Below are 21,080 nucleotides of genomic sequence, written 5' to 3'. Positions count from 1 at the left end.
GACGTTAGGGTGAAGGGCAAAGAGATTGCGTGAAACGGCTATGTCACAATTCGGGGTGAGATCTGCCTATGTCTGCCTGTCACATGTCAGGTCATGGAACTCATGTTCGGAATAGAATGGTCGTATACCAGTTCGAATATTCTTGAGTCGTGATGTCCGCACAGATAGAAGAGTCTAACCGCATAGATGTTTCGCTTCCAAGCAACGACAGCGACGACAGCAACGACAGCGACGACAGCAACGACAGCGACGAGAATAGTAGGAGCAAGAGGCGGCGCATCGCAGCAGTCCCATGCCTGCACTTCAAAACTGGCTGGCACGGCCTCAGAGATGAATGAGGAACATCCGTGCGACCAGACTGTTTTGTCAGTGCGAATGGCACCACTCTTATTCTTGATTGAGTTGGTTCTTCCCTGATCTACAGGCTGTTGATATGCACACATAAAACGCCAGACCGAGCCCCCCCTTCCCCGTACCGCCCAATAACCCCCTGTGTCCCAATGTACATTCTACGCCGCTCGCCACGCCCAAAAATCTTCATCAATCTTCAATATCATCGTCACTTAGCACTAGCTTCTGGGCCAGCATCCCCGACACGCCGCCGGCCTTGATACCGGCGGCCTTCTTGCGGGGGCTCGCCTCTTCCGAAGGTTTGTCCGTAGCCCAGGCCTCGCCCGGCGCGGCGGCCTCATCGTCCGCGTCCTCATCCTCGTCCGCGTCGGCGGCGTTAACGCCACTAAAGGAGACAATCTTCTCGAGGTCGCGGAGGCGGATGGGCGCCTTGCGCGCACGCGCAATGTGCGCCATGTAGGGGAGGCGGTCGAGCAGCATCTCGCGTCGGGCTGCGCTCCCCAGGGAGAGAAGCGGTGGAGCGTCCTCGCTCTCGTCTTTTGGAGCACTGGAAGACTTTGACGAGTTTGCGGATCGGGCTTGTTGCTGGCGCTGCATCCAGGAGACGTCGCTCGATGACGACGCCTGTGGTTTCCGGAACGCGCTGGCACCGTCCGTGAGGTTCTTAGTCGGACCCTGGCCGTCACCCTTGAGCGCCTTTGTCGACCACACGTCTATTAGGCCCTCAATCTCCTCCTTTGCCCTCCACAGCTTTAGGCTGGTCGGGTAGAACATCTTGAAGGCGTCGCCGCCTCGGGGCATCGTCGTCGTCTTGCGCTTGACGGGGTTAGGGAGTGAGAACAACATGCCGCGCACGGCTACCTCGAAAGTCATTTCGTCTTGTCGGAGGAGCTGGCTGCCAGAGTCTCGCCCCGAAAAGCCACCCCTGCCACCGAAGAAAACATCTCGCGAGGGGCAGAGTAGATCGCTGAGTGACAGGTATTCTATGCATTCGTTGACGTAATCCATAGGAGTCGAAAGGTCCATTGGCCCTGTGCTTTCGCATGAGAGGATGTAGTTCTCGTGCAAGGCGGAGATAAATGTGTGGGTGTCTGTCCCCGTTTCGTCGATAAGTGAAGCGACAGACACTTGTGATCGCTTGGGTCGCGAGAACCGCGAGAGGTACGGCGGCAAGTCCTCCACGGTGTCACCTGGTGGCGGTGCTTCGTCACGTTTGTTGTAGACGACTTTGCCGACGGCATGAAAGATGCCTAGACTGGCTTCCCGTTGAGAGACCATCTCCAGAGTCTCCGTCTCGCTCTTTGTCAGGCCAATGCCGTCCCTCGCGCCTCGTTTCTGCTTTGTGAATGTTACCTTGGCGCCCCAGTCTGCATCTTGATCGCCCTTGAGGCAGAGAAATTCCAGGGACGAGATGGCATTTCGAATGTCGCCAATCTCCCCGAGCCGCTTCAGAACGAGCGGCCCCGGTGTTCTCCTGCGGCCGGATTTGCGAGCCTCCTTTTGCACGATGAGCTCCAAAGCCTTGGCAAGAAGAGACGGAGCTATGGCGTTGAACTCGATGACCCCGACCCCGGGATGTCGCAGTATGTCAGGTCCCAAGAGCCGATGGGCCGTCAGGCTATCTGCAGACGCGGATGTTGTGGTAAGTAGTGTTTCGGAAATCACTAGCACCACCGGCTTTATCGGTTCCCTTTGCGGTTGCTTGCCGAACATGGATAGGGATGGTGTATGCGCGGCTAGATAGTGTAAGAGGGAGCTTCGAAAGGAGTTTAGTGTCGAGGATGACCGCGAAAAGGTGTTTGGGAACTCCTCAATGAGGATGATTCTCTTGGTGAGATCGTTGCCGGCGCCATTGGCAGAGCTGGCCGGGGTAGCAGGCGACGGGGAATCCATATCCAGGGTCCCAAACTTGCCGCCCCTTCCCAGGAAGTCGTCGAACTGCGCCGAGGTGGAAACAAAGCCCGTGGCCGAGGTCCCCGTGGGGTTCTTCCATTCGAGGAGCTCGCAACCCAGTTCCTGAGCGAGCAGACGCATCGTCGTCGTCTTGCCCGAGCCAGCGGCGCCCTTAAGGATCAGGACGCGCTGCCGCAAGCGCCCTGACATGACATCTTCCAGCCATCTTCGCACGTCTGCAACCTTCTTCTTGTGCACGGCGAGCTCGTCGAGGTTTCGGGGTCCGAAGCGTTCTGACCACGGCCGCAGGTCGTCGTCGAGGGCAGCGGATCCCGCAGGCTTCGGCGGCCGGAGAAAGCGCTGGGTGGCGCTGAGCGGTTGACTGGATGTAGCCTCGGCTCCATGGCGCAGCCTCTTTCGAGCATGCTGGCCTACCAAGCTGGACGAGCTAGCCTTTAGCTCTGAGATCTCGTCGTCCTCGGATATGGGATCGCTTATGATGTCGTCAATCGGAGTGCTTCGCGTATCGTTTGCAGTGCCAATCCTCGTGGCGCGTTGTGCCTGCTTGGAAAACAGGGTCTTGAGGTCGGCCGTCTTGCCCTTCTCCTCGACCTTGCTCGCGGCCCTGCTCTTCTTGGGGCTCGGGCTCGCGCCATTGCTCAGCGTCGAAGGGCGGCGCTGCTTGCTCGGGCTGGTCGCACCGGCGCCGTTTCTCGGCTTCACGGGGCTCGGCGAGGCGGTCGGGACGCGATTCTTGGAGGGCGAGCTCGGCGAGGACAGGAGGTAGTTGGCCAAGGTATTCGCTCGGGGCTGCTCGTCTTCCTCGTCCGAGTCCTCAACGGGGTTCCGCCGGCGGCGCTTCGCGGGCGGGGCCATTGACGCGACGGGAGCATCTGCGGCCTGGGTCTTCCATGCGGGCGGGTTCCGTCGACAATGGTCGTCCAGAAAGGAGGCCTGACGGCGGTGTGATGAAGAGGCGTGCAGGCGTTGCCTAGCTGAGCTGGGAGGCGGCGTTGACATATGGCTTGCATGGCCAGGCCCCCAGGCACCTCAGCCAAGGTCTCCACAGTTACCTGCAGCACTGCCGCCCGTACAGTGTCGGGTGCCCCGCGCCGCCTGCGCACTGTTCTTGGGCGATCGATGCAGCCACGGATGTTGCCGTCTCTACTTGCACTTCAGATGGTTCGAATGTGGTTGCATAGGTAGGTAAGAAAGAGCCCGCGTTCAGGCCTCATTGCACCGTAGATTTTGGATACCAGTGATTGCTTACATGGCCAACGCACCCACATGTCCGCCAACTCACGCCGACCAACCCTTGAACCCTTCGACAAACATTACGGCCGCCTCCAGATACATCTCTTGTCCATCTCCCCACGTTTTGGCATTTTCCTTCATGGTACGAATCGCTGTATTGTGTTAGCCTCGTTCCACCAATTCATCAATGTAGACCCACCTTCTAGGAACCCAGCGTCGTGCGACCACTTCGAGGTGAGAGCCGTCTTCTGTACCCACGCCCAGTCCTTGCCATTGGCGGCGACATCGAGGCTCTCCGGGTCCGGCCGCGGGCGTCCGGCGAGAACAAAAACCGCAATGGCAAGCAGCCACCACTGTCTCAGCAGCGTGATGTGATGCTGAGGGGGGACATATGGCAGCAGAACCCGAATGGCGTGGCTGGCCGACAGCAGGTGAACAAAGTTGGCGCTGTATACGTGCGTGCCTGCCTTGACGCTTGTTGCCAGCAAGGCCACTGGTGCTTCCTGGGATAGCCGGAACTGGTCCATGGCATCGTCGAAATCCAACGCGTTCCAGTATTCCAAGATGAGATCCTCGTGCTCGGCAAAGACTTGCTCCAGCTCAGAGAATTCGGTCGCCTTGGGAATCTTGCTGAACCGCCCGTCTTCCGAGATCTTTGTGAGAAGATCTAGCGGCGAGTCGGACGTGAGAGGAGATGGCCGGGTGTAAGCAGCCTGGGTAATGTATTTGTGCAGAAAGTTGTGCTGAATGCATGCCAATCCAAGAGCTTCCATGGCCAGCTCCTTGCTGTCCATCTCATAGGCGTACCCAAGGTGAATGAGCGGTTGCGCAGCTGTCGCACACATCAGCGTGGTTCATGCTCGTCATTGTTCACTTCGTACCGTCGCCAATTAGGCTATAGCACAATGGCATGTCGCCACTGAAAAGAAAGTGTTGGAGCTGCTGCTTCCAATTGTAGGCAAAATCCATGGCGAGCTTGTCCTCGAAAAAGTCGACGTAGGCTCGCTGGTACTCCCTCTCGCCGAGAAAGTCCTGCCAGTCCAGGTCGGCGACCTCTGCAGGGGACGGCGTCCATGGCTCCAGGTGCTTGATGCCGACCTCGTACAAGTCATTCAACTTGGTCTCATCGGCGCCGAGCAGGTATGCCGTGCTGAGGAGGTGGGAGGTTTGGTTCACCGAGCGCAGATGGTTGTAGACGATGGAGTAGTTGACGTGGTTGGCCTTGAGGAGGTGCTTGAGGCATCGGGCTCTTCGGCCAGGGTTCGTCTCGATCTGGTGGATCTCGACTGGTGGGAGGTGGATTGCTTGTTGCCTCGAGCCTGTTCCGACGAGCCGGTTGGCTATGGGGACATACGAGAGGAGGCCCGACATCTTTCTGGCGCAGGTTGGCGGCGCCGTGTGAGTGAGCCGCTGGCGTGCTAGGTCGAAGTGGGAGCGCGAGAGCAATGTCCCGTCACATGTGTTGAGGAACGCGGTGGGGGATGGGATTCGGTGACAGCATCGCCGACAGTTGAGGTGGGGCGCTCGCTGCCCGCCTTCAACGTCTCTGCCGCAGCACTGAAAGCGCCTTGTTATCCACCTCACTGGCGGGAGGCTGCAGTTAGGTAGGTAGGGTCCGGGTGCCAATCCGGCCGCCTCAGGCATGTCGGGGCCCTACGACATCCGCTGAAGCTTGGGGTTACACTGCCGCCGCCAAGTGGAGCCGATAGCGGGACGCCACATCATCAATGGAGGCTCGTGCGACTTCAATTTGATTGACAACAACATCCCGTCGTCGTCCGCCACACCCAGGCTTTGCCTTTGCTCGCCCTCAGGCGTCCCGCCCCCAACACCTGGGCCATGGCGGCAACGCAACCCGCGTCGGGCATCGTCATCTACGCAGAGCTGCTGGTCAACGTCAGACAGGTGTCTGTTAGGGCCACGCTGCCGTCGTCCGTGGACGCGTCCACCCGGGCCGACGTCTTCGATGCCGGCCAGCGCCTGCGCATCTGCCATCGCGGCCAATCCGAGGTGCTGAGCCTCCCAGTTCCGGTCGCCACGGCGGAGGCTCGTCTGCCGGTTGATCAGGGCTCTGCGTCGGAGCTCAATTGGAGGCTGCCCGTGTGGCAAGCCGATGCGAGCGCCCTACGTTTCACGCCAGAGAACCAAGCGGTGCCGTGGAACTCCTCAGACATCAGGACCGGGTCCCCCATATGCTGCAGAGACTGCGGCGATGCTCTGGTCCAAAATGGAAAAATAAACTCCTGGAAGGATCTGCCGAGCGAGAATTGGGCCGAGATGATGGACTTTTGGCACTGCCACAAGCCTCACGACCACGGGCAACACGAGAGTGACAGCCTTGCCAACCGAGGGTACGGCGCGAACAATGCCATTACTGCGCAGCAAGGCGTCGGATTCGTTGACATTACGTCTTTCATGTTTTCCGAGTCTGACTGCCAAGGTATTCTGGTGAGTGAAACCCGTGACATCAGTTGTCGTTTGTTGTCAGGGGAGAAAGAAGGTGGCTAGGCCGGCATCGCGTGCCGCCCTGTGGCATAGCTACCGATACAAATCCCCAAGATAAATCGACTAAGCCGTTTCCCTGTCGTGGACAGCTTGAGTCCCTGGCCGAACCCTCCTCTTGGGATGGGTTCTCCTGGTTCGAGCTGAAAAGGCTGTCTCTTCTTTCATTCTGCCGTCCAGAGCCGTGGACCTTGGAGATTTCAAGAGATACATGCACCCGACAGATCATCAACGAGATCTCGCGCAGGATATTTACTTACGCTGCCCATACAGTTCTCCACGTCCGTGTCCGGGGCTAGACTAAACGCCAGCGCCGATGCCATGGACCAAGCGTTTGCCGGCAAGTTCCTGCACGTCTTCTGCGGCAAATGCAGCGGCGAGGTTGGATTGTATAGCATCCTCGCCGCGGGCGTAACGCTGTTCAAGTGGCAGGTTACGTGTGAAACGACCTCGCCCACCAAGGCACCTAGCGCACCTGAGTGTCTTGCTTCAACTTTGCTCTCCACGCTGTCCCGGTCGGGCTGCGCAAAGTCCGTCATAGCACCACACGCTTCAGAGCACCAGGACGCCTCGGCACCGTTCCTCCACCTCTGGATCCTGAACTCCAACGTCATCTATACGTCCTCTGCAGTATCTGGTCGCAGGGTGGCTTTGAAAGTCTTATACAAAGACATCAGCCCGGATGAGGGCAACAAGATGGTGGAGTCGATGACATCGGATGTCCAGGACATTAATATACCCTCCAAGGCGATCGCTGCTGCGAGGGAAGCGTTGCAGCTGAGCAGCAGTCTGCTGCAAGAGCGCGAGCGGAGGATCAAGGATTGGAACGGTGGCCTGCTTCAGAGATGGACCGCTGACCCTTGAGCCTCAAATTACATTATTACGCTGTGCAACCCGGAACACATGTCGTGCAAAATGCCCAGTGCAGCCGTGTTCCAGCGCACGGTGTGCGCGGACTACTGCCCGCACAGGGTCGCGCATCAGGCACAGTGCCGGTAACCTGCGCTAAGCTTCTGCCGCCGATTCCACTGTCAACAGGCATCCGCGCCGCCTTGAACTCTTTCATCATCTCCTCTCTCGCATAGCACCACTCACAATCTCTGATTCAGCGCTTCGCCACCTTGACCCCTGGGCTCTCCTCCCCAGTGACCATGACCTGGATGGCACACTAGTCTTTCCCTTCGCCATTTGAGGGTGACTTTTCGATTCGATGATGGCCGCCACCCACAGCCGACCCGGGGGTGAAACCGGCGTCAAGCAGTTGGATCCAGCTCGATATATCCCAGTCGGCCGCATGTCGATTCCAAGAAGTCAGCTCCATATATTTGATGAGACTTGGTCACCACGCAGCCCGCATTCATGGTGGACGCTCAGCGCGGACGGGGCAGAAGCGCTTCATCCCGACGACCACTCGGAGCATCGCCGGCTGCCTCCTCACGTTCAGAAGCGCTTGCTCGACACGCCACGTTTACGGCACCTTGCGCAACTTTTTCACGCACGATGGGCACGCTTAGAGATGCAAGTGTGCGAAACCGGTAATGCCGGCGCTGTCATTTGCGTGCATCTGCTGCCAGATGACGTCTACCGAATCGATGTGGACCGATCTATTCCCAGCCTGATACGATGCCGGCAAGCTGTCCTCCGAGAGCTGGACTTCTCACAAGATGTATGGAAGAACCAGCGGCCAGGTCAAGAGACAAGTCCGACTTCACTTTCGGAGCTTGGTCAGGACGGTGCGAGAGAGGATATGTCACTGCTGCAAGTCTTCAACCGTATCCCACCACCGGATCCCAATGTGAGCCTGGTTGACGAGGCTCATGTGCAAGACGCAATGTACAACCTGCTGGACAGCTCAGTCTGGGGTTTAAAAACGACGCTCTACCCCTACCAACGGAGGTCTGCTGCCCTCATGCTGCAAAAGGAGGCGTCACCGGAAAAGGTCCTGGACCCTCGCCTGGTGTCGATGGCTAGAGATGACGGCTCTCCCTGGTACATTGATCCTGTGGCTGGCACGGTACTATCGGAACCGCGCGTTTACGACGGAGTCCGCGGCGGTATCTTGGCCGAAGAAATGGGCTCGGGCAAGACCCTCATCTGCTTGTCTCTGATCTTGGCCAGCAAGGACCTACCTACCGAAGCCCCAGATTTGTACCAAGGCGGTCGCCCACCCGTGCGTCATCGAGTGGCATCTCTTGCCGACATGGCGGCTTCCTGCGCCACCAGACACGCTGCTCCTTGGAAGCCCTTCTTCCAGGTCTCGAAAGATTTGGACTATGCGCATTGCATCGCCGCTCTTCAGCGCAACCCCGGTTACTACTTGCGGCCTCTGCCGGACGTGCGACGCGGAGCCCGCCGAGCCAGCGAATTTTGCCAGAAGCCAAAGACGATATACCTCAGCTCGGCAACCGTTATTGTTGTCCCGAGCAACCTGCTCCTTCAATGGAGACAGGAGATTGCGAAGCACACGGATGGGCTCAAGGTACTGGTGTTGGCAGCCGGGGATGCTCCAGTGCCCAGGCCCAGGGAGCTCCTTGACTACGACATTCTGCTTTTTTCCCAAAGCAAGTTCGAGAAGATTGTCAAGACACAGGGCGGCATCGATGAGTCGCTTTCTTCTGTGCACTTCAAGCGCTGCATCGTGGACGAGGGCCACAAGCTTGGAAATTCCAGGATTGGGCACAGGAGTAACCTGCTGACCGGACTCGACTTAATGCACTTTTCGTCACGTTGGATCGTAACGGGTACTCCGTCCCACGGCCTGTTTGGCGTCGATGAGTCTCGCCAAACCACAGATCACGCCCATATCGGCGATGAATTGCCACAGACAAACGGGGCAGGGAACCGATCAGCCGCGGAGATGGAAAAGAAAGACCTGCAGAGACTGGGATCAATCTCCTCTCTTTACCTCAAAGCACGACCGTGGGCCAACACCTTCCAGGAAGTGGAAGATACACCAGCGGACTGGGACACGTATTTGTTGCTTCCAAAGCACAATCCTCGCAGCTACGGGCGCTGGGACTGCCTCAAATCAACACTAAACTCTCTCATCATACGCCACCAGATCGGAGAAATGGAAGACATGCTGCCGCCCGTTGACGAGAGAATTGTCGTCCTCGACGGCTCCTACCAGGACAAACTGTCATTAAACATCTTTTCTATGATGATCATCTTCAACTCCGTGCAGTCGCAAAGGACAGACATGGACTACTTTTTCCATCCCCGACAGCGCAAGAGCCTGCTTCAGATAGTCCACAACCTCAAGCAAACAAGCTTCTTTGGCGGGTCGTTCTTCGCGTCGGATGAAATTGCCAAGGCCGTGCAAACAGCCGAAGAGTTCCTGCGGGAGCAGAAGGTGCCAGTGAGCCCCGAGGACGAGTCCTTACTCCGCGAGGCTATCGATTTGGGCCATGTCGCCGTCAAGAACAAGCTGAGAGGGCTCAGCAATCAGTTCCATGAAATGCCCGTGTGCGTCCGGGATTTTCCTGCAAAGGCGGGTCAGGCATGGTCGCTGGATGGCAAAGACGATGGCACCGTGTGCACTTCGTCTAGCCTGCTTCAGTCACTTCAAAAGCTGCTGTACGATTCCATCACTGAGCCACAGAAGCTCAACTCTCTCCTCAACGGCGGCCTGCTCCAGGAAGGGAAACAGGAAAGGGACAAGATCCTCGCCTCTCAATCGTCTGACACGGAGCGAAGCGGCAAGGAGAAAAAGAAGAAAAGCTCCGAGACGCTTGCGGGTAACACGAAACTGGGCGATGACAGTCCGCGCAAGTCGCGTCCACGCGGTGTTGCGACGAAGCCACAGGACGACATCGATGTAGATGACATGCCTACAGCCCTGCGGTCAACCACAATTACGTCCACAGTCTCGGCGAAGCTTTCGTACTTGATCGACTCTATCACGAAGCATCAGGAGCGAGAGAAGATGATCATCTTCTACGAGAACGACAACGTTGCCTGGTATCTGGCAAACATGCTTGACGTGGTGAGTGTCTCTTCGCCAATGAAGAAGACAATTCCTGACTTGGAACAGCTGCAAATTCAGCACTTGATCTATGCAAAAGGAATAACCACAGAGAGGCGAGCCCAATACGTGGACACTTTCCACCACAACCCACGCTTCAGGTCAGATCAGCCGAGTTGCGCTTGACATGACGCTCCGCCAAACTAACGCGTGTTTAGAGTACTTCTCATGGACCTATCGCAGGCGGCGTTTGGGCTGGACATGCGCGAAGCATCGAGAATCTACTTCATCAACCCCGTCCTCAACCCGCAGGTGGAGGCACAAGCCATTGGCCGTGTTCGCCGAATCAGCCAGCAGAAGCCGGTGTCGGTGGAAACGCTCGTGTTGAAGAACAGCATCGACGAAGTCATCTTGGAGAGGAAGAGGCACATGACACAGGCCGAACACCGCCAAGTCAAGTCGATCCTGGACGTTCAAAACATCTACAACTGGATCAAGAACGCCAGGGTCACGCGCTTGGATGACACCGACGGCAGTAACGAGTCCCAGATGGCGCCACTTCGGTCCCGACAGCACGTCTTCGGCCGAGGATTCGGCAGGTCGGTCCATCCTGACGATGGCTTGGTGGCGGTAGAGAGCCCGACGCGGGGGACCAATGGCCGAGATGGGCCGTGGAGCTCTGTGGCGATTGTCGGGACCAAGAGGGCTCATGATGTTGGACCTGGAGGGGATGTCGCGATCGGAACAGACGAGAAATTGGCTCTCGTATCGCGACCAGCGAGACGCGTCCGTTTTGCTGCTGGTTCTGATGACGAGGAATGATATATGACAAGACCATGGGTAGCATCTGGCAGGAAAGCCAGCCGAAGAGCGCGTACCTCTTTTTGCCTTTCTTGAGGATGCAGTCAGTCACCGCGGATTCGAGGCCGCAAGTCCTGGATTAGCGAGGTAGTAGGGGGGGGGATGCAAACGAAACGCCTAGATGTCATGGGCGAAGAAGAGCCGTTGTCTCTCTGTTTGCAGAGTCCTTGAGGCTGTTTAGAATAGTCCCTAAAGGCGCCAAGGAGAGTTGAAAGACAGGCACGATTTCCCACGCCGCTATTGATGCTGGGCATTGTGATGCTCAGCGCTTAAGATGAAGGATCTGGCCTTTGCTACCTAGCAAACAGCCGCTGCAGCGACCTAGCGTCGGTACCGTGCACCTACATCCCACTTGTATTATCGAACGGTCTTAAATTGGCCTCTGGCAATTCCCAATCTGTGTTAACATTTCGCATACTATCGGGAGGTGATCATCGTTACTACGTAGGCAAAGCCGCGCCGGCTCTTGTCGCCACTATGCCCGGCATGGTCTAGCTGACCAACGGGAGGTGCAATTTGACAACTTCGCACTATTTGCGTCGGAAGCCATCGCCGCGCAAGCACATCCCGAGGTTGCCGGCATCGAGGCAGACTCGACGGGGCTATGTTGCGTTGTTGCCCTCCGTGCATGTTGGTGGAGGCTGGATGGATATGAGCACGTCCACGCACGTCCACGCTACCGTTTTGTCAACTTGGTTCACGACTTTCAATGAAGAAAATGGCCTCGCTTCGACAAAGAAGTGCGCCTAGCGCCATGAGACTGCCTCACGCAAGCTGCCTTCTTTTTCAGCTGAGCGGGCTTGGCGCGTCGTTGGTCCCCTCCCAGCTGCGGGCTGTGGATGTGTGGAGGCGACGAGGGCGGGGGCAGAAACCGTCGAATATGTCTCCGATCGAGGTCGGTCGGGTCATCCGGGCATCGGGTCGGGGGCCCATTCGTTGGGGCCCGGGAGAGGAGAGGAGGGGCAGGGAACTCGCGAGTCGCGACGGCAGCGATGCGGGACGGACATTCGGGTTGGCGCGGGCAAAAATTGATTCCTAAGGTGAGGAGCGAACCGGGTTGCACTGACGTTTCCCATGGGATCCTGTCCATGTCGCATTCAGCTCAGGGGCGCGCTGAGCCTCATGAGCGCTAACGACGGCAGTGGCTTATTGGGAAGCGCACTGGCGCCTGGGCGAGGCGGCCCATCACCATTCCGTTTGATTGTGGGCGGCCCCGTGGGCATTTGGCAGCCGGGGCTGCTGCACGGGCGAGGCGGCGATCCATGGTTCACCAATTTTTCTTTTCTTTCTTTCGCTTGGGGGAGAGAGAGCTCGGGCCGTGGATTGCTGTCCCAGATATTGGATTCGCGGTCGTGTAAGTGCTGCATCGAGAGTAGGGGGAAAAGGGGGCGTTTGAAGGGCCGCTTGAGGGAGGACCAAGGGAGTCGTCGCGGGCTGTTGGCATTTAATACGGAGGATTTCCTCCCTCTCCGTCGTGTGCCTGCCCGCCCCGATGCCTTGCGTCGTGGCGGCGGCGGCAGCGGGCTGCCGTGTCTCGGCCACGGGCTGCTGCGGACGGACAGGCAGGTCGGCGCTGCTAATATTATCGGCGCAGCATTCCTCGAGGCGGGAGGACAATGGGGGGGAGGGGATCCATGGCTCTGGATCACAGGGTCTGGTTGACTCAGTGGCCCCTGCGATTGGGGGGACGCCTCACCGTCCACCGTGGTGGAGGCGGAGGACGACCTAGGTATGTTACGCAGCCGCCGCAGTGGGAGAGAGGCGCACTTGGGGTCAGGCCGAGCAGTCGGGTGCTTCGTGGCCTGGACAGCAGCGGATGTGTCGCAGGCTTCTTTTCGCCCTCGAAGGCGAGTGCGCATGTGTCCTGGGCCGGCACGACCGAGGAAGGCCCTGGGCGGGGTTTCCGCCTCGTGGAAGCAAGCTCCATTCTCATATCCCGATGGATGACATAGGCATCTGCTCCCGCGAATAACACATCTTTGCGACAGAGTTTACCAATATCGCCGATGCCGTCGTCGTACGAGCGTGGGCAAAGCGGGCGGAGGCAAGGCGGAGGCCAGGGCGGCGGGGGCTGCGCTTGAGCTTGGGGGGAGGGGGGCCCAGCTGTCAGGAACGTGGGCTGTTCCTGCCCGCTCCATTGTGTTTGGCTTCGCAGGAGCAGCAGCAGCTGCAGCAGGCACCTCATCAGCAAAGCTCTCAGGGTAGGGAAGGGGCGACGGGGGATGGATGGATGGATGACCCTGGATCGACAAGCGCCAGCTTTGGCCCAGGCATGCGCCGCACCGCATCGCGCCTTCCCGTTTCCGCATTGGGCAAAGAATCGACTTCACCCACTTCAACTCCGCCATGTCCCATGTCTCGGCTGGAAAATGCTGTGTCGTTTTCCTCCCACGTTTGATTAAATGCCCACAAATCGGGCGCCCCTTTGGCCGGCCTGCGAGCCTCGCGCTCCGGGCCAGCAGCCCCCCCTCCAGTCCAGCCCAGAAAACGCCCAGCCAGAAGCCCAAGACCAGCCAAACGGCCAAGCACGGACGGGCGCCCGCTACCAGGAAGCTACGCGCCGACTGCATACCTTACCGGCGGTGCCTACGTCAGGAGCCCCAGGGGATCGTGGAGACGAGGGCCCGGGTCCCTTGTCCGCACCTCAAGTGAAGTCGAGACAGCAGCTGTGCCGCGAACGAATAATACCGCCCGTGGCGCCTCGACATCTTGGCTCTCGCCCCCATCCTTCCTCATCTCGTACCGCCGCCGCGAATACGGCGTCATGACTCGGCTGTTGTTGTCGACTTCATAGTAGCCGCGTCTCGCCAAACGCCTTCACAACCTTCATCACATCCCACGTTTCGCTGCCTGCCCGCCGCGGGCCACCTCCGTCCCATCATGAGCCGAGCCGCCGCCGTGAAGCCCATGCACCTCCCGTCCTTCGAGACCATCCCGGAGCACTACTCGATTCACGAGCAGCCTCCGTCCACATGGACGGGCCCTCCGCCGAGCCGCCATGCCACCACCTCCGCCTATCCCATGTACCCGGGCCTGCAGACACCTTCGGCGGACAGGAAGAGGAGCGCGGATTCCATGCCGGCCACGCTGAACCGGCCTAGACGGCTATCTGGAAGCGTCAACTCATCGCCGTCCAAGATTCGGCCTCGAGAGGTCGCCCCCACGAGAATACGCACTCCTTCTTGGAGCCCCATGCCGAGCACCCACGGCCCCGAATTCGTCGATCCCAGTGGCTGGAGGTCCAGCATCGTCGCCCCTCATCGGCCTGCGCCGATTAAGCATCTGCGGGCGCGGGCGAGGCCTGAGGACATGGTTTCACTCCTGCCGGACGAGGTCCTCGAGGTGGTACTCGAGATGCTCAAGGAGCTGCATCTCGACACTCGCAGCGAAAGCTGCGCGACCTGCTGGATGCGCGATGCCTGCAACGTCTCCTTGACGTCGCGGAAGTGGCTGAGAGTGGCTCGCCGAGCCCTGTGAGTGAGCCAGCTGTCTTTTCATCACTCGTTCTGACCAGGGTCATATAGCTACGAAGACGTCTTGCTCGTCGGAGCAGACTCGCTCGCCCACAAGAAACGCTTCAAGCTCACCCAGGGGTCCCGCATGGCCATGCTGCGACGAACTCTACGCGCCAACCCGACCCTCGCGAACCGCGTTCGCTCATTAAAAGTGCCGCTCCCCGAGGCCGCGTTGACAGCAGCGACATCGTCTGCCTCGAAGGGTCCCTCGGCCTTGGAACAGTACGAGGACAGCGTTGCTGCGCTCGTCATGGCATGCCCCAACCTGGAACGCCTGAGCGGCCCCATATTCACCTACAGTCACTCATTTAGAAAGCTCTTTCACGCGCTGTCAACGCGCACCAATTTCAAGGATATGACCTGGTTCATTGAGCCGTCGAGGGATGCTCTGGCAAGGCAGAGCCTGGAGAGTCTGATGCAGTGCGAGCCATCAATGCCTGCGGGCCTAACGCCCGCTCAGGAGTTTTCTTTTCTCGAGCATCACCGCCAATGGACAAAATTGACGAGTCTCACAATTCACTGCACACCCGACGGGAGTCTCGGCCCAGATACTCTCCTTGCGAGGACCCTCACTGTCTTGCCATCGCTCCAGCACCTACATCTGTCCAACCTTCCCGCAAACGCCTTCAGTGACACAAATCTTTTGTCTCTGCCTCGCCTCAAGAGTCTGACTCTCTCCAACATCCCCGGCATCAGCTCCAACGGCCTCTCTAGCTTCGCCACGCGTGCCAACAGCCGGCCTCTCGAAAAGCTCACCATTCGCCACGTGCCTCTGACATCTCTGCCCGCCTTGGCTCGCATCCTCTCCATGTTGACCTCGCTCACGAACTTCGCTTTCGTCCAGTCGTTTCCCCCGCTCATGCCCGAGACGGATTCATTCATACTATGGATGATGCCGTACCTCGCCTCTTCGAGCGTTTCAAAGTTGCATTGGGACATTACGAGCCATCGCAGCTGCGTCAATGCCGCAGATGACATCCTCGCGCGCAGCATTGCGGCCGGCGGCTTCCCCGCCTTGAGAAGCTTGAGGGCGCCCAACGACCCGGAGGGCATCTTTCAGGACCTCTGCCGTCCCGTCGACAGGATAGACTTGCCAGGGGACCGCTTCCGCACCATGTCCCTGTCCACAGGCTCCCTCAGCACGCCCAGCTCCCCGACCAAGCTTCTCATCAAGTCGCCGACGACGAGCTCCCTGCCGGGCATGCTCGCCAGCGTACCCAGCCCCTGCACCAGCCTCCACCACGCTCGCCTCGCCGCCCAGGCGCGCATCGACAACGCCCGCGAGAACAGCGGCAACGCCGCCACAGCGTTCCGCTTCCAAGTCACCGTCCAGGATGAGGACGGCCATCTCGTCGACGAGTTCGGCCTAGGAAGCTACGTCGGCACCGTCGGGAGCAACATCGAGTTGAACCTCGTGCCCGACCCTGGGTCTTCGGATGACAAGGGCGGGCTCGTCGACGTTACGGACTTGGCGTCCGATCTGGGAGAGGGACTTACCCCTAGCCGTAACGGCTGCGACGGGAGCTGGAACAGGAGAGAGGGCGTCGTCGCGGACAGGAGGGAGAAGGAGAGCTGGTGGCATACCGAGAGGGGACGCTGGAGACGCGTGAGGCTCGACTGAAGGGCATGGGATGTGGGCTGCGGAGAGGGCGACGACGCAATGGGTGGCCAGGCACGCCCCTGATGACGATTACCACGACAGGCCACGAATTTGGGATAAAGGGGCTCGTCTGAGACGGCCCCGGGCCAACGGATGGGTGGACAGGAATATACCCCGAGAAATAGTGTAATATGCTTAATGTCTGTGCGAATACGACGGGAGGCAATCATGTCGACATGGTGATCCAACAAAACAAGGCGAAAAGATGGAGCGGACTGCAAACAGCCCATGCTAGTGATGCACATTCGTGGAATTGCTGATAACACAACGCTTTTCTGTTTACATCCCTCTTCGACGTGCTGGGCGCCCTTTTCTGACCCAGTGAATGCGATGATGCGTATATTGTCTGTCATATTATCGGTAGCTGCGATAAAGAAAACGCTCGAATCTGCATCGTCTATATGTCCATGCGTGTCGCTCCGTAAATGTCTGGGGCCCCAGGCGCAGAGGCGCAAAATGGGACACCTACCAGCCCAGACGGCTTCGCATACCTTCGTCTAGATTCGTTCCAGGATCAAATACAAAAACTCCTGACAGAATGCATCTTTCAAATTGTCAACACTCGAGTTGGCCCGGCGACAAGTCGCCGTCAAAGTCCTCAAGCCGCCAATTGCGGTTCTCAGAAAAACCTGCTCTTCTTCTTGTTCGACTTTTGCTTCTGCGGCTCGCCGAGAATGTCGTCAAAGGTGGCCCCTGTATTGGCTGCGGGTTGGGGTGAAGGCGTTGCGCTCCTCGCCATGCCCACTAGATTCCCCGTTGACACGCTCCGGGCGCCGAGATGGCTGTTGGACTGTCGAGGGCCGAGGGAACTGCTCCTGTTGCGGCTGCCAAAAACGTTTGGTGGCTCCATCGGCACAGGCTCCAGACCCATGGCGATGCTCGAGCGCCATGCCGAGCTGGCGCGGTTCATGCCTGGGGACAGGGTACGCGGCCGCAGTGCTGGCTGAGGTCCTCCAGGGGGCGGCGACGGCGTGCCTGGTCCGCCCGGCGTGCCGCTGACGGGGGGCGGGCTGGGTATGGCGGCCTCAACACCCTGGAAGATCGGTCGTGGCGGCTCAAGGGGCGACATGGCTGGCTCGGGGGGTGGCGCCTGTGCTCCCTCGACGCCCTCCCACTGCTTTGCCGCTAACCAACAGTGGCTGCGGTGATATGTGCCTTCAACGCTGAACAAGACGGCGTCCGTCGACAGTTCAACCAAGCGGCCACCGCCTCCCGCAATTTCGTACCACATCTTGCGGACTTGCCTGTCCTCTACCCAAGGCGGGTTGCCCATCGGCGGTTCGCAGATGAAGTATTCGACTCCATCAGTATACTTCAGATCCGGTGCGTCCACGACCAGCATGGGCAGTGATTGCAGGACAACGTAAAGGAAGATCCAATAGCCGATGCGCTGGTCTACCAGATCCTGGCACATCTTGCCTCTGCTCTCTCGCATCTCGAAATCTTTGAATTGGTCCAGGAATGGGAGCTTGATGGTGTTGGTGTCGTAGTTGTAAGCCTTGTTGAGGATGAGAAGCATCTCGTGCTCCTTGATTTTCTTTTCGAACCTGCTCTGGTCCTTGGCGGAGAGCGAGTTGAAGGTTTCGTGGATGGCCGTCATGGAGGGCAACTGCGGAAGATCAAAGGGCATGGGAGGCAGAACGGGTGGCTTGGATCGATCAAATTCCGACATGATGTTCCGCAGAGCAGACGTCGTCATCTTGCCGGCTTCGCTGGAGATGGCGGGAACCTCGTCCATGACTCTCGACGTGAGGTTGTTCCGGTCGACAAGCAAGTCGTACAGAGCGCACATGTCCGAGTACAGAACCTTGAGGACAAGTCTGTTCAGACCACTCTCCGCAAACGGATTCTTCTTGCTGCTAGCTTTGGGTGGCCAGCTACCAAACGTGCTTTTGTAATAGCTGAGAAGGAACGAGCGCATCTTGTTGAAGGAGTTCCTCCAGACTTTGAAACGTACGTTTTTCAGCTCGGGGATGGACGTTGAGTTGGCGATTCCGGCGAAGAGAGAGGGGAACTCAAACTGCTCGAGATGCTCGTTGACGTTGTGTTGACGATTGACAAGATCGAGATGCGCTCGTTCTAGCTGCTGGCGCGTCAAAGGAGTGACTTGACTCCACAAAGGCAGCCGCAGATCCATGATGGCCGAATACTTCCCGGCGGCGTGTGCGAAAGCTTCATTGTAAAGATCCAGACATCGCATTCGCTCTCCCAGGATGAGGGCCTCGAGCGTTTTCTCGCGGCTGTGGCGGCAGTCTGCGAGGCCCAGCTGCTCGGAGTAGAAGCCAAAGCTGAGATCGACTGCGTCGCCGAACGTTTCTCCCTCCACGCCCGCGAACCCAAACTCCTGCAGCAAGTCTGCAATCTCGAGGAATGCCTGGAATATGGTCGGCCTCGTTTTGGTGCCCACCAGAGGCTGGCCCGTGAGGAAGGCGAAGAGATTCCGTACAGCAATCAAGCGGTCGAGCTCCGCGTTGGAACCTTCTCCTGGAGCGCTGAGGTGTCCTGAGCCCGATGGGGGCGCGGCGGGTAGGTAGAGACGCATGCAGTTCGAAGAATCGGACAGCGACGGTGACATGGGAGGCGACACGAGCCGTGTCGCATCCTGCGCACTGAGACTGTCACGGCCCCCAAAACTGCGACCACGACTCCTACCACCACCCAGAGCCCCCAGCTCGGATTGCATGAGTTCGTTGAAGACGTAGGAAGAGCTGACTGTAAACTCTGGCACCTTGAATGAGGGGCCGCAGCCGCTGCCCCTTGGGTACAGGAAGACTAGCACGGCGCCGCTCTCGTTCCATAGCTCAGGAACCTAGGAGGGGAGAAGCAGATTAGGAAGATTATTCGCGCAGCTGTTACGAGAGAAGCGTACCTTTTCCCCGTTCTTGAGGAAGGACGGGTTGTACTCGGCCTGAGCAGCCTCATCGGACATGACCCATGCATACGACTTGCCTGCCCCTTGCACATCAACCGAATTGGAGCGAGACCTGCCCCCACCGGGAAGCCAACTTCTTCGGAGCCTTCCCCTCGAAGGGCTCTGACTCCCATCCTTGGCGGCAGAGACGGACCGCCGGTTTCCAGGACTGATTGAAAGACGTGATCCAGCGGCGGGTTCGGCAATTGCAGGAGTCTGGGCAGAAATGCTGCGTCGACCTCTGGCCTCTGGCATGGGTGAGGTCGCTCGCGCTTTGATGCCAGGCTGAGGGAGCGGGGCCGCATGCTGCTGCAGCGAAGCACTTCGTCGCCTCGACTCAGGATTCCCTTTTTGAAGCCTTGCTTGCTTGGTGGCGGGTGCCGCTTCAGCAGGTGCACCTCTCTGGAGGTCCGTGAGACCCGCCGGGGCTTGCTCTGGGTGGACGTCTTGAGCTATGGGGGAAGGGGGAATGGGTGCCATGATTTGCGGCTTTACCGACGTCGACAGAGAGAGCATGCCCATGTCTAGCTCTGGCAAGGACATGGTGGTCTGGGTTGGTGGCAAGCCTTGCGGCGCACGGGGCGGGCTCGGATGTCCACGAGGCTCGACAGGTAACACAGACCTCGGCGGTGATTTGTTTAGACGATTAGTCGGGGACTCGCGAGGGTCGTAGGGCGGAGGCGGCGAGGGCTGAGCGGGCGGGCTTGTGGGCGCCGCCATGACGGTCTTTCTGGTGACGGGTTGAGGATTCGGATCTGCGTTGGGCGATATAAGCGGAGGAAGGAGAGAGGAGACGCGAGCGCCCCAGGTCTTCGATTTGGTGCGCAGGCGGGTGCCAGGAGGCACTGGCTCTCCCGGTAGGCCGTCGCTGCCTTTTGGGTGGATGAAGACTGGCTCTTCCTGCAGCGTCTGGGGCGTCTGGACGGGCGACGGCGTGGAGGCGTTGCGGAGATGGAGCTGCTTGAGCGGATCGAGACTCGAGGTGCGGCGAGGCAGCTTCCGCGATCGGTGATCGGGATCTGAATTGGTTCGCAGGGTGGGAAAAGAGAAGGACGAAGGGAGCAGAGTTGCTCGGAAGGACTTACTCGAGGCCATATTGGGCAACATGACCTTCCGCCCCGGAGCAAATCTGACATGCAGCAATAGCGGGAAACACCAGAGCAGCGATGTCAGAATCAGCAACAGGAGGAGGAAGTCAAGATGGAAGGCAAGGCACTTGAAGGCCTGCACGGCAGCAAGAGAGAGCGACTTGCGGCCCCGAATTCAACGGGCGGAGGAGGGGGGGCGTGTGTGTCGTTTCCCACGGCTCGGCGCACGGGGTCGTCGGAAGGACAGTGAACGGGCCTATCCTGGGAGAAAATGCGCGTCAGACATCGAGACATGGACCACAGGACTGCCGCCCACAATGCCACAGTCGCACCCGCACCCGCACAAGTATGAGTACACGCCCTCGCTCAGCTGGAGCTGGAGAGTGCGGACGGGATCTCCACGACTAGTCGGGCCCATGTTGTGCCACCTCAGGACGCGAATCCAGCGGCCAAGAAGCCGCAGCAATGCGCTGCGCAGCGCTGCGCAGCCCGAGTGCGAGTGGATTTTGCGTCGGACACGACGGATGGCGAGCGAGCGAGCGGGTAGCGCCTAGTAAGGGGACGCGTTTGCCTGCGCCTGCGCCTGCTCCTGCGCCTGGGCTCGGGACTTTCAGTTGAGGGTTCAGACGTACCTGCGTTCCAATGCCGGGGGCGCTACGCTTGCCGTCGAGCTGGTCGTCTCGTCCGTCTGCAGGGCGGACGCACGCACGAACGATCGAGCGAACGAAACGGACGTGTCGTCGGGCGGTCGCGGGAAAAGGGGCTCCGTATGGGACTGGCAACGCTGGCAACGACTGGAGCTCAAAACCGGCGGGTATTGCTTTGTACGAGTACAAGTGCCGCGTAGGCGAAATCTTCCTCCTGTGTGTCTGGAGCAACGGGGCCTTGTGCTCAAGGCTCTGGGGTTCGCGGTGGGGGCACGATGACGTTTGGCTGGCAAATGTGGGCTCGTTTGGGGGGGGAGGCTCACATCTGAGGCGCGGCCGCGGCAGGGAGGGACGCTGTCTCACTTGGGGAGGAAAGGAAAAAAATAAAGTGCCACACGGCTCGGGGGGGTGTGCCGATGGAACGCCGCTGATTA

The 21,080-nt window shown here is 59.1% G+C and overlaps 6 protein-coding genes across 6 annotated transcripts; 3 read left to right on the top strand and 3 right to left on the bottom strand.

Annotated features, from left to right (window-relative positions):
* Positions 1-540: 540 nt before the first annotated feature.
* PLICBS_007348 (cell cycle checkpoint protein rad17) lies at positions 541-3,120 on the bottom strand (the record flags this gene model as incomplete). The annotated part of the gene is made up of 1 exon (XM_018320779.1): positions 541-3,120. One exon carries the CDS (start codon positions 3,118-3,120, stop codon positions 541-543), a length of 2,580 nt encoding a protein of 859 aa, XP_018180676.1.
* Positions 3,121-3,543: 423 nt separating this feature from the next.
* On the bottom strand, positions 3,544-4,869 carry PLICBS_007347 (uncharacterized protein; the record flags this gene model as incomplete). The annotated part of the gene is made up of 3 exons (XM_018320778.2): positions 3,544-3,650; positions 3,698-4,330; positions 4,380-4,869. The coding sequence occupies 3 exons, from the start codon at positions 4,867-4,869 to the stop codon at positions 3,544-3,546; spliced, it is 1,230 nt and encodes a 409-aa protein (XP_018180675.2).
* Positions 4,870-5,337: 468 nt separating this feature from the next.
* On the top strand, positions 5,338-6,864 carry PLICBS_007346 (uncharacterized protein; the record flags this gene model as incomplete). Its single annotated transcript, XM_018320777.1, has 2 exons — positions 5,338-5,946; positions 6,274-6,864. The coding sequence occupies 2 exons, from the start codon at positions 5,338-5,340 to the stop codon at positions 6,862-6,864; spliced, it is 1,200 nt and encodes a 399-aa protein (XP_018180674.1).
* A 652-nt stretch (positions 6,865-7,516) lies between these two features.
* On the top strand, positions 7,517-10,786 carry PLICBS_007345 (uncharacterized protein; the record flags this gene model as incomplete). The annotated part of the gene is made up of 3 exons (XM_018320776.2): positions 7,517-9,985; positions 10,034-10,125; positions 10,183-10,786. The coding sequence occupies 3 exons, from the start codon at positions 7,517-7,519 to the stop codon at positions 10,784-10,786; spliced, it is 3,165 nt and encodes a 1,054-aa protein (XP_018180673.1).
* Positions 10,787-13,705: 2,919 nt separating this feature from the next.
* On the top strand, positions 13,706-15,961 carry PLICBS_007344 (uncharacterized protein; the record flags this gene model as incomplete). The annotated part of the gene is made up of 2 exons (XM_018320775.2): positions 13,706-14,298; positions 14,350-15,961. The coding sequence occupies 2 exons, from the start codon at positions 13,706-13,708 to the stop codon at positions 15,959-15,961; spliced, it is 2,205 nt and encodes a 734-aa protein (XP_018180672.2).
* A 658-nt stretch (positions 15,962-16,619) lies between these two features.
* PLICBS_007343 (uncharacterized protein) lies at positions 16,620-20,006 on the bottom strand (the record flags this gene model as incomplete). The annotated part of the gene is made up of 4 exons (XM_018320774.2): positions 16,620-18,809; positions 18,870-18,949; positions 19,310-19,930; positions 19,997-20,006. The coding sequence occupies 4 exons, from the start codon at positions 20,004-20,006 to the stop codon at positions 16,620-16,622; spliced, it is 2,901 nt and encodes a 966-aa protein (XP_018180671.1).
* Positions 20,007-21,080: the final 1,074 nt, after the last annotated feature.

The sequence above is a fragment of the Purpureocillium lilacinum genome (genome assembly GCF_023168085.1).
Source record: "Purpureocillium lilacinum CBS 284.36 DNA, scaffold_5, whole genome shotgun sequence".
Taxonomy (NCBI): Eukaryota; Fungi; Ascomycota; class Sordariomycetes; order Hypocreales; family Ophiocordycipitaceae; genus Purpureocillium; species Purpureocillium lilacinum.
The sequence above is the reverse complement of the archived record's forward strand: the minus strand, read 5'-3'. Positions and strand labels throughout refer to the sequence as shown.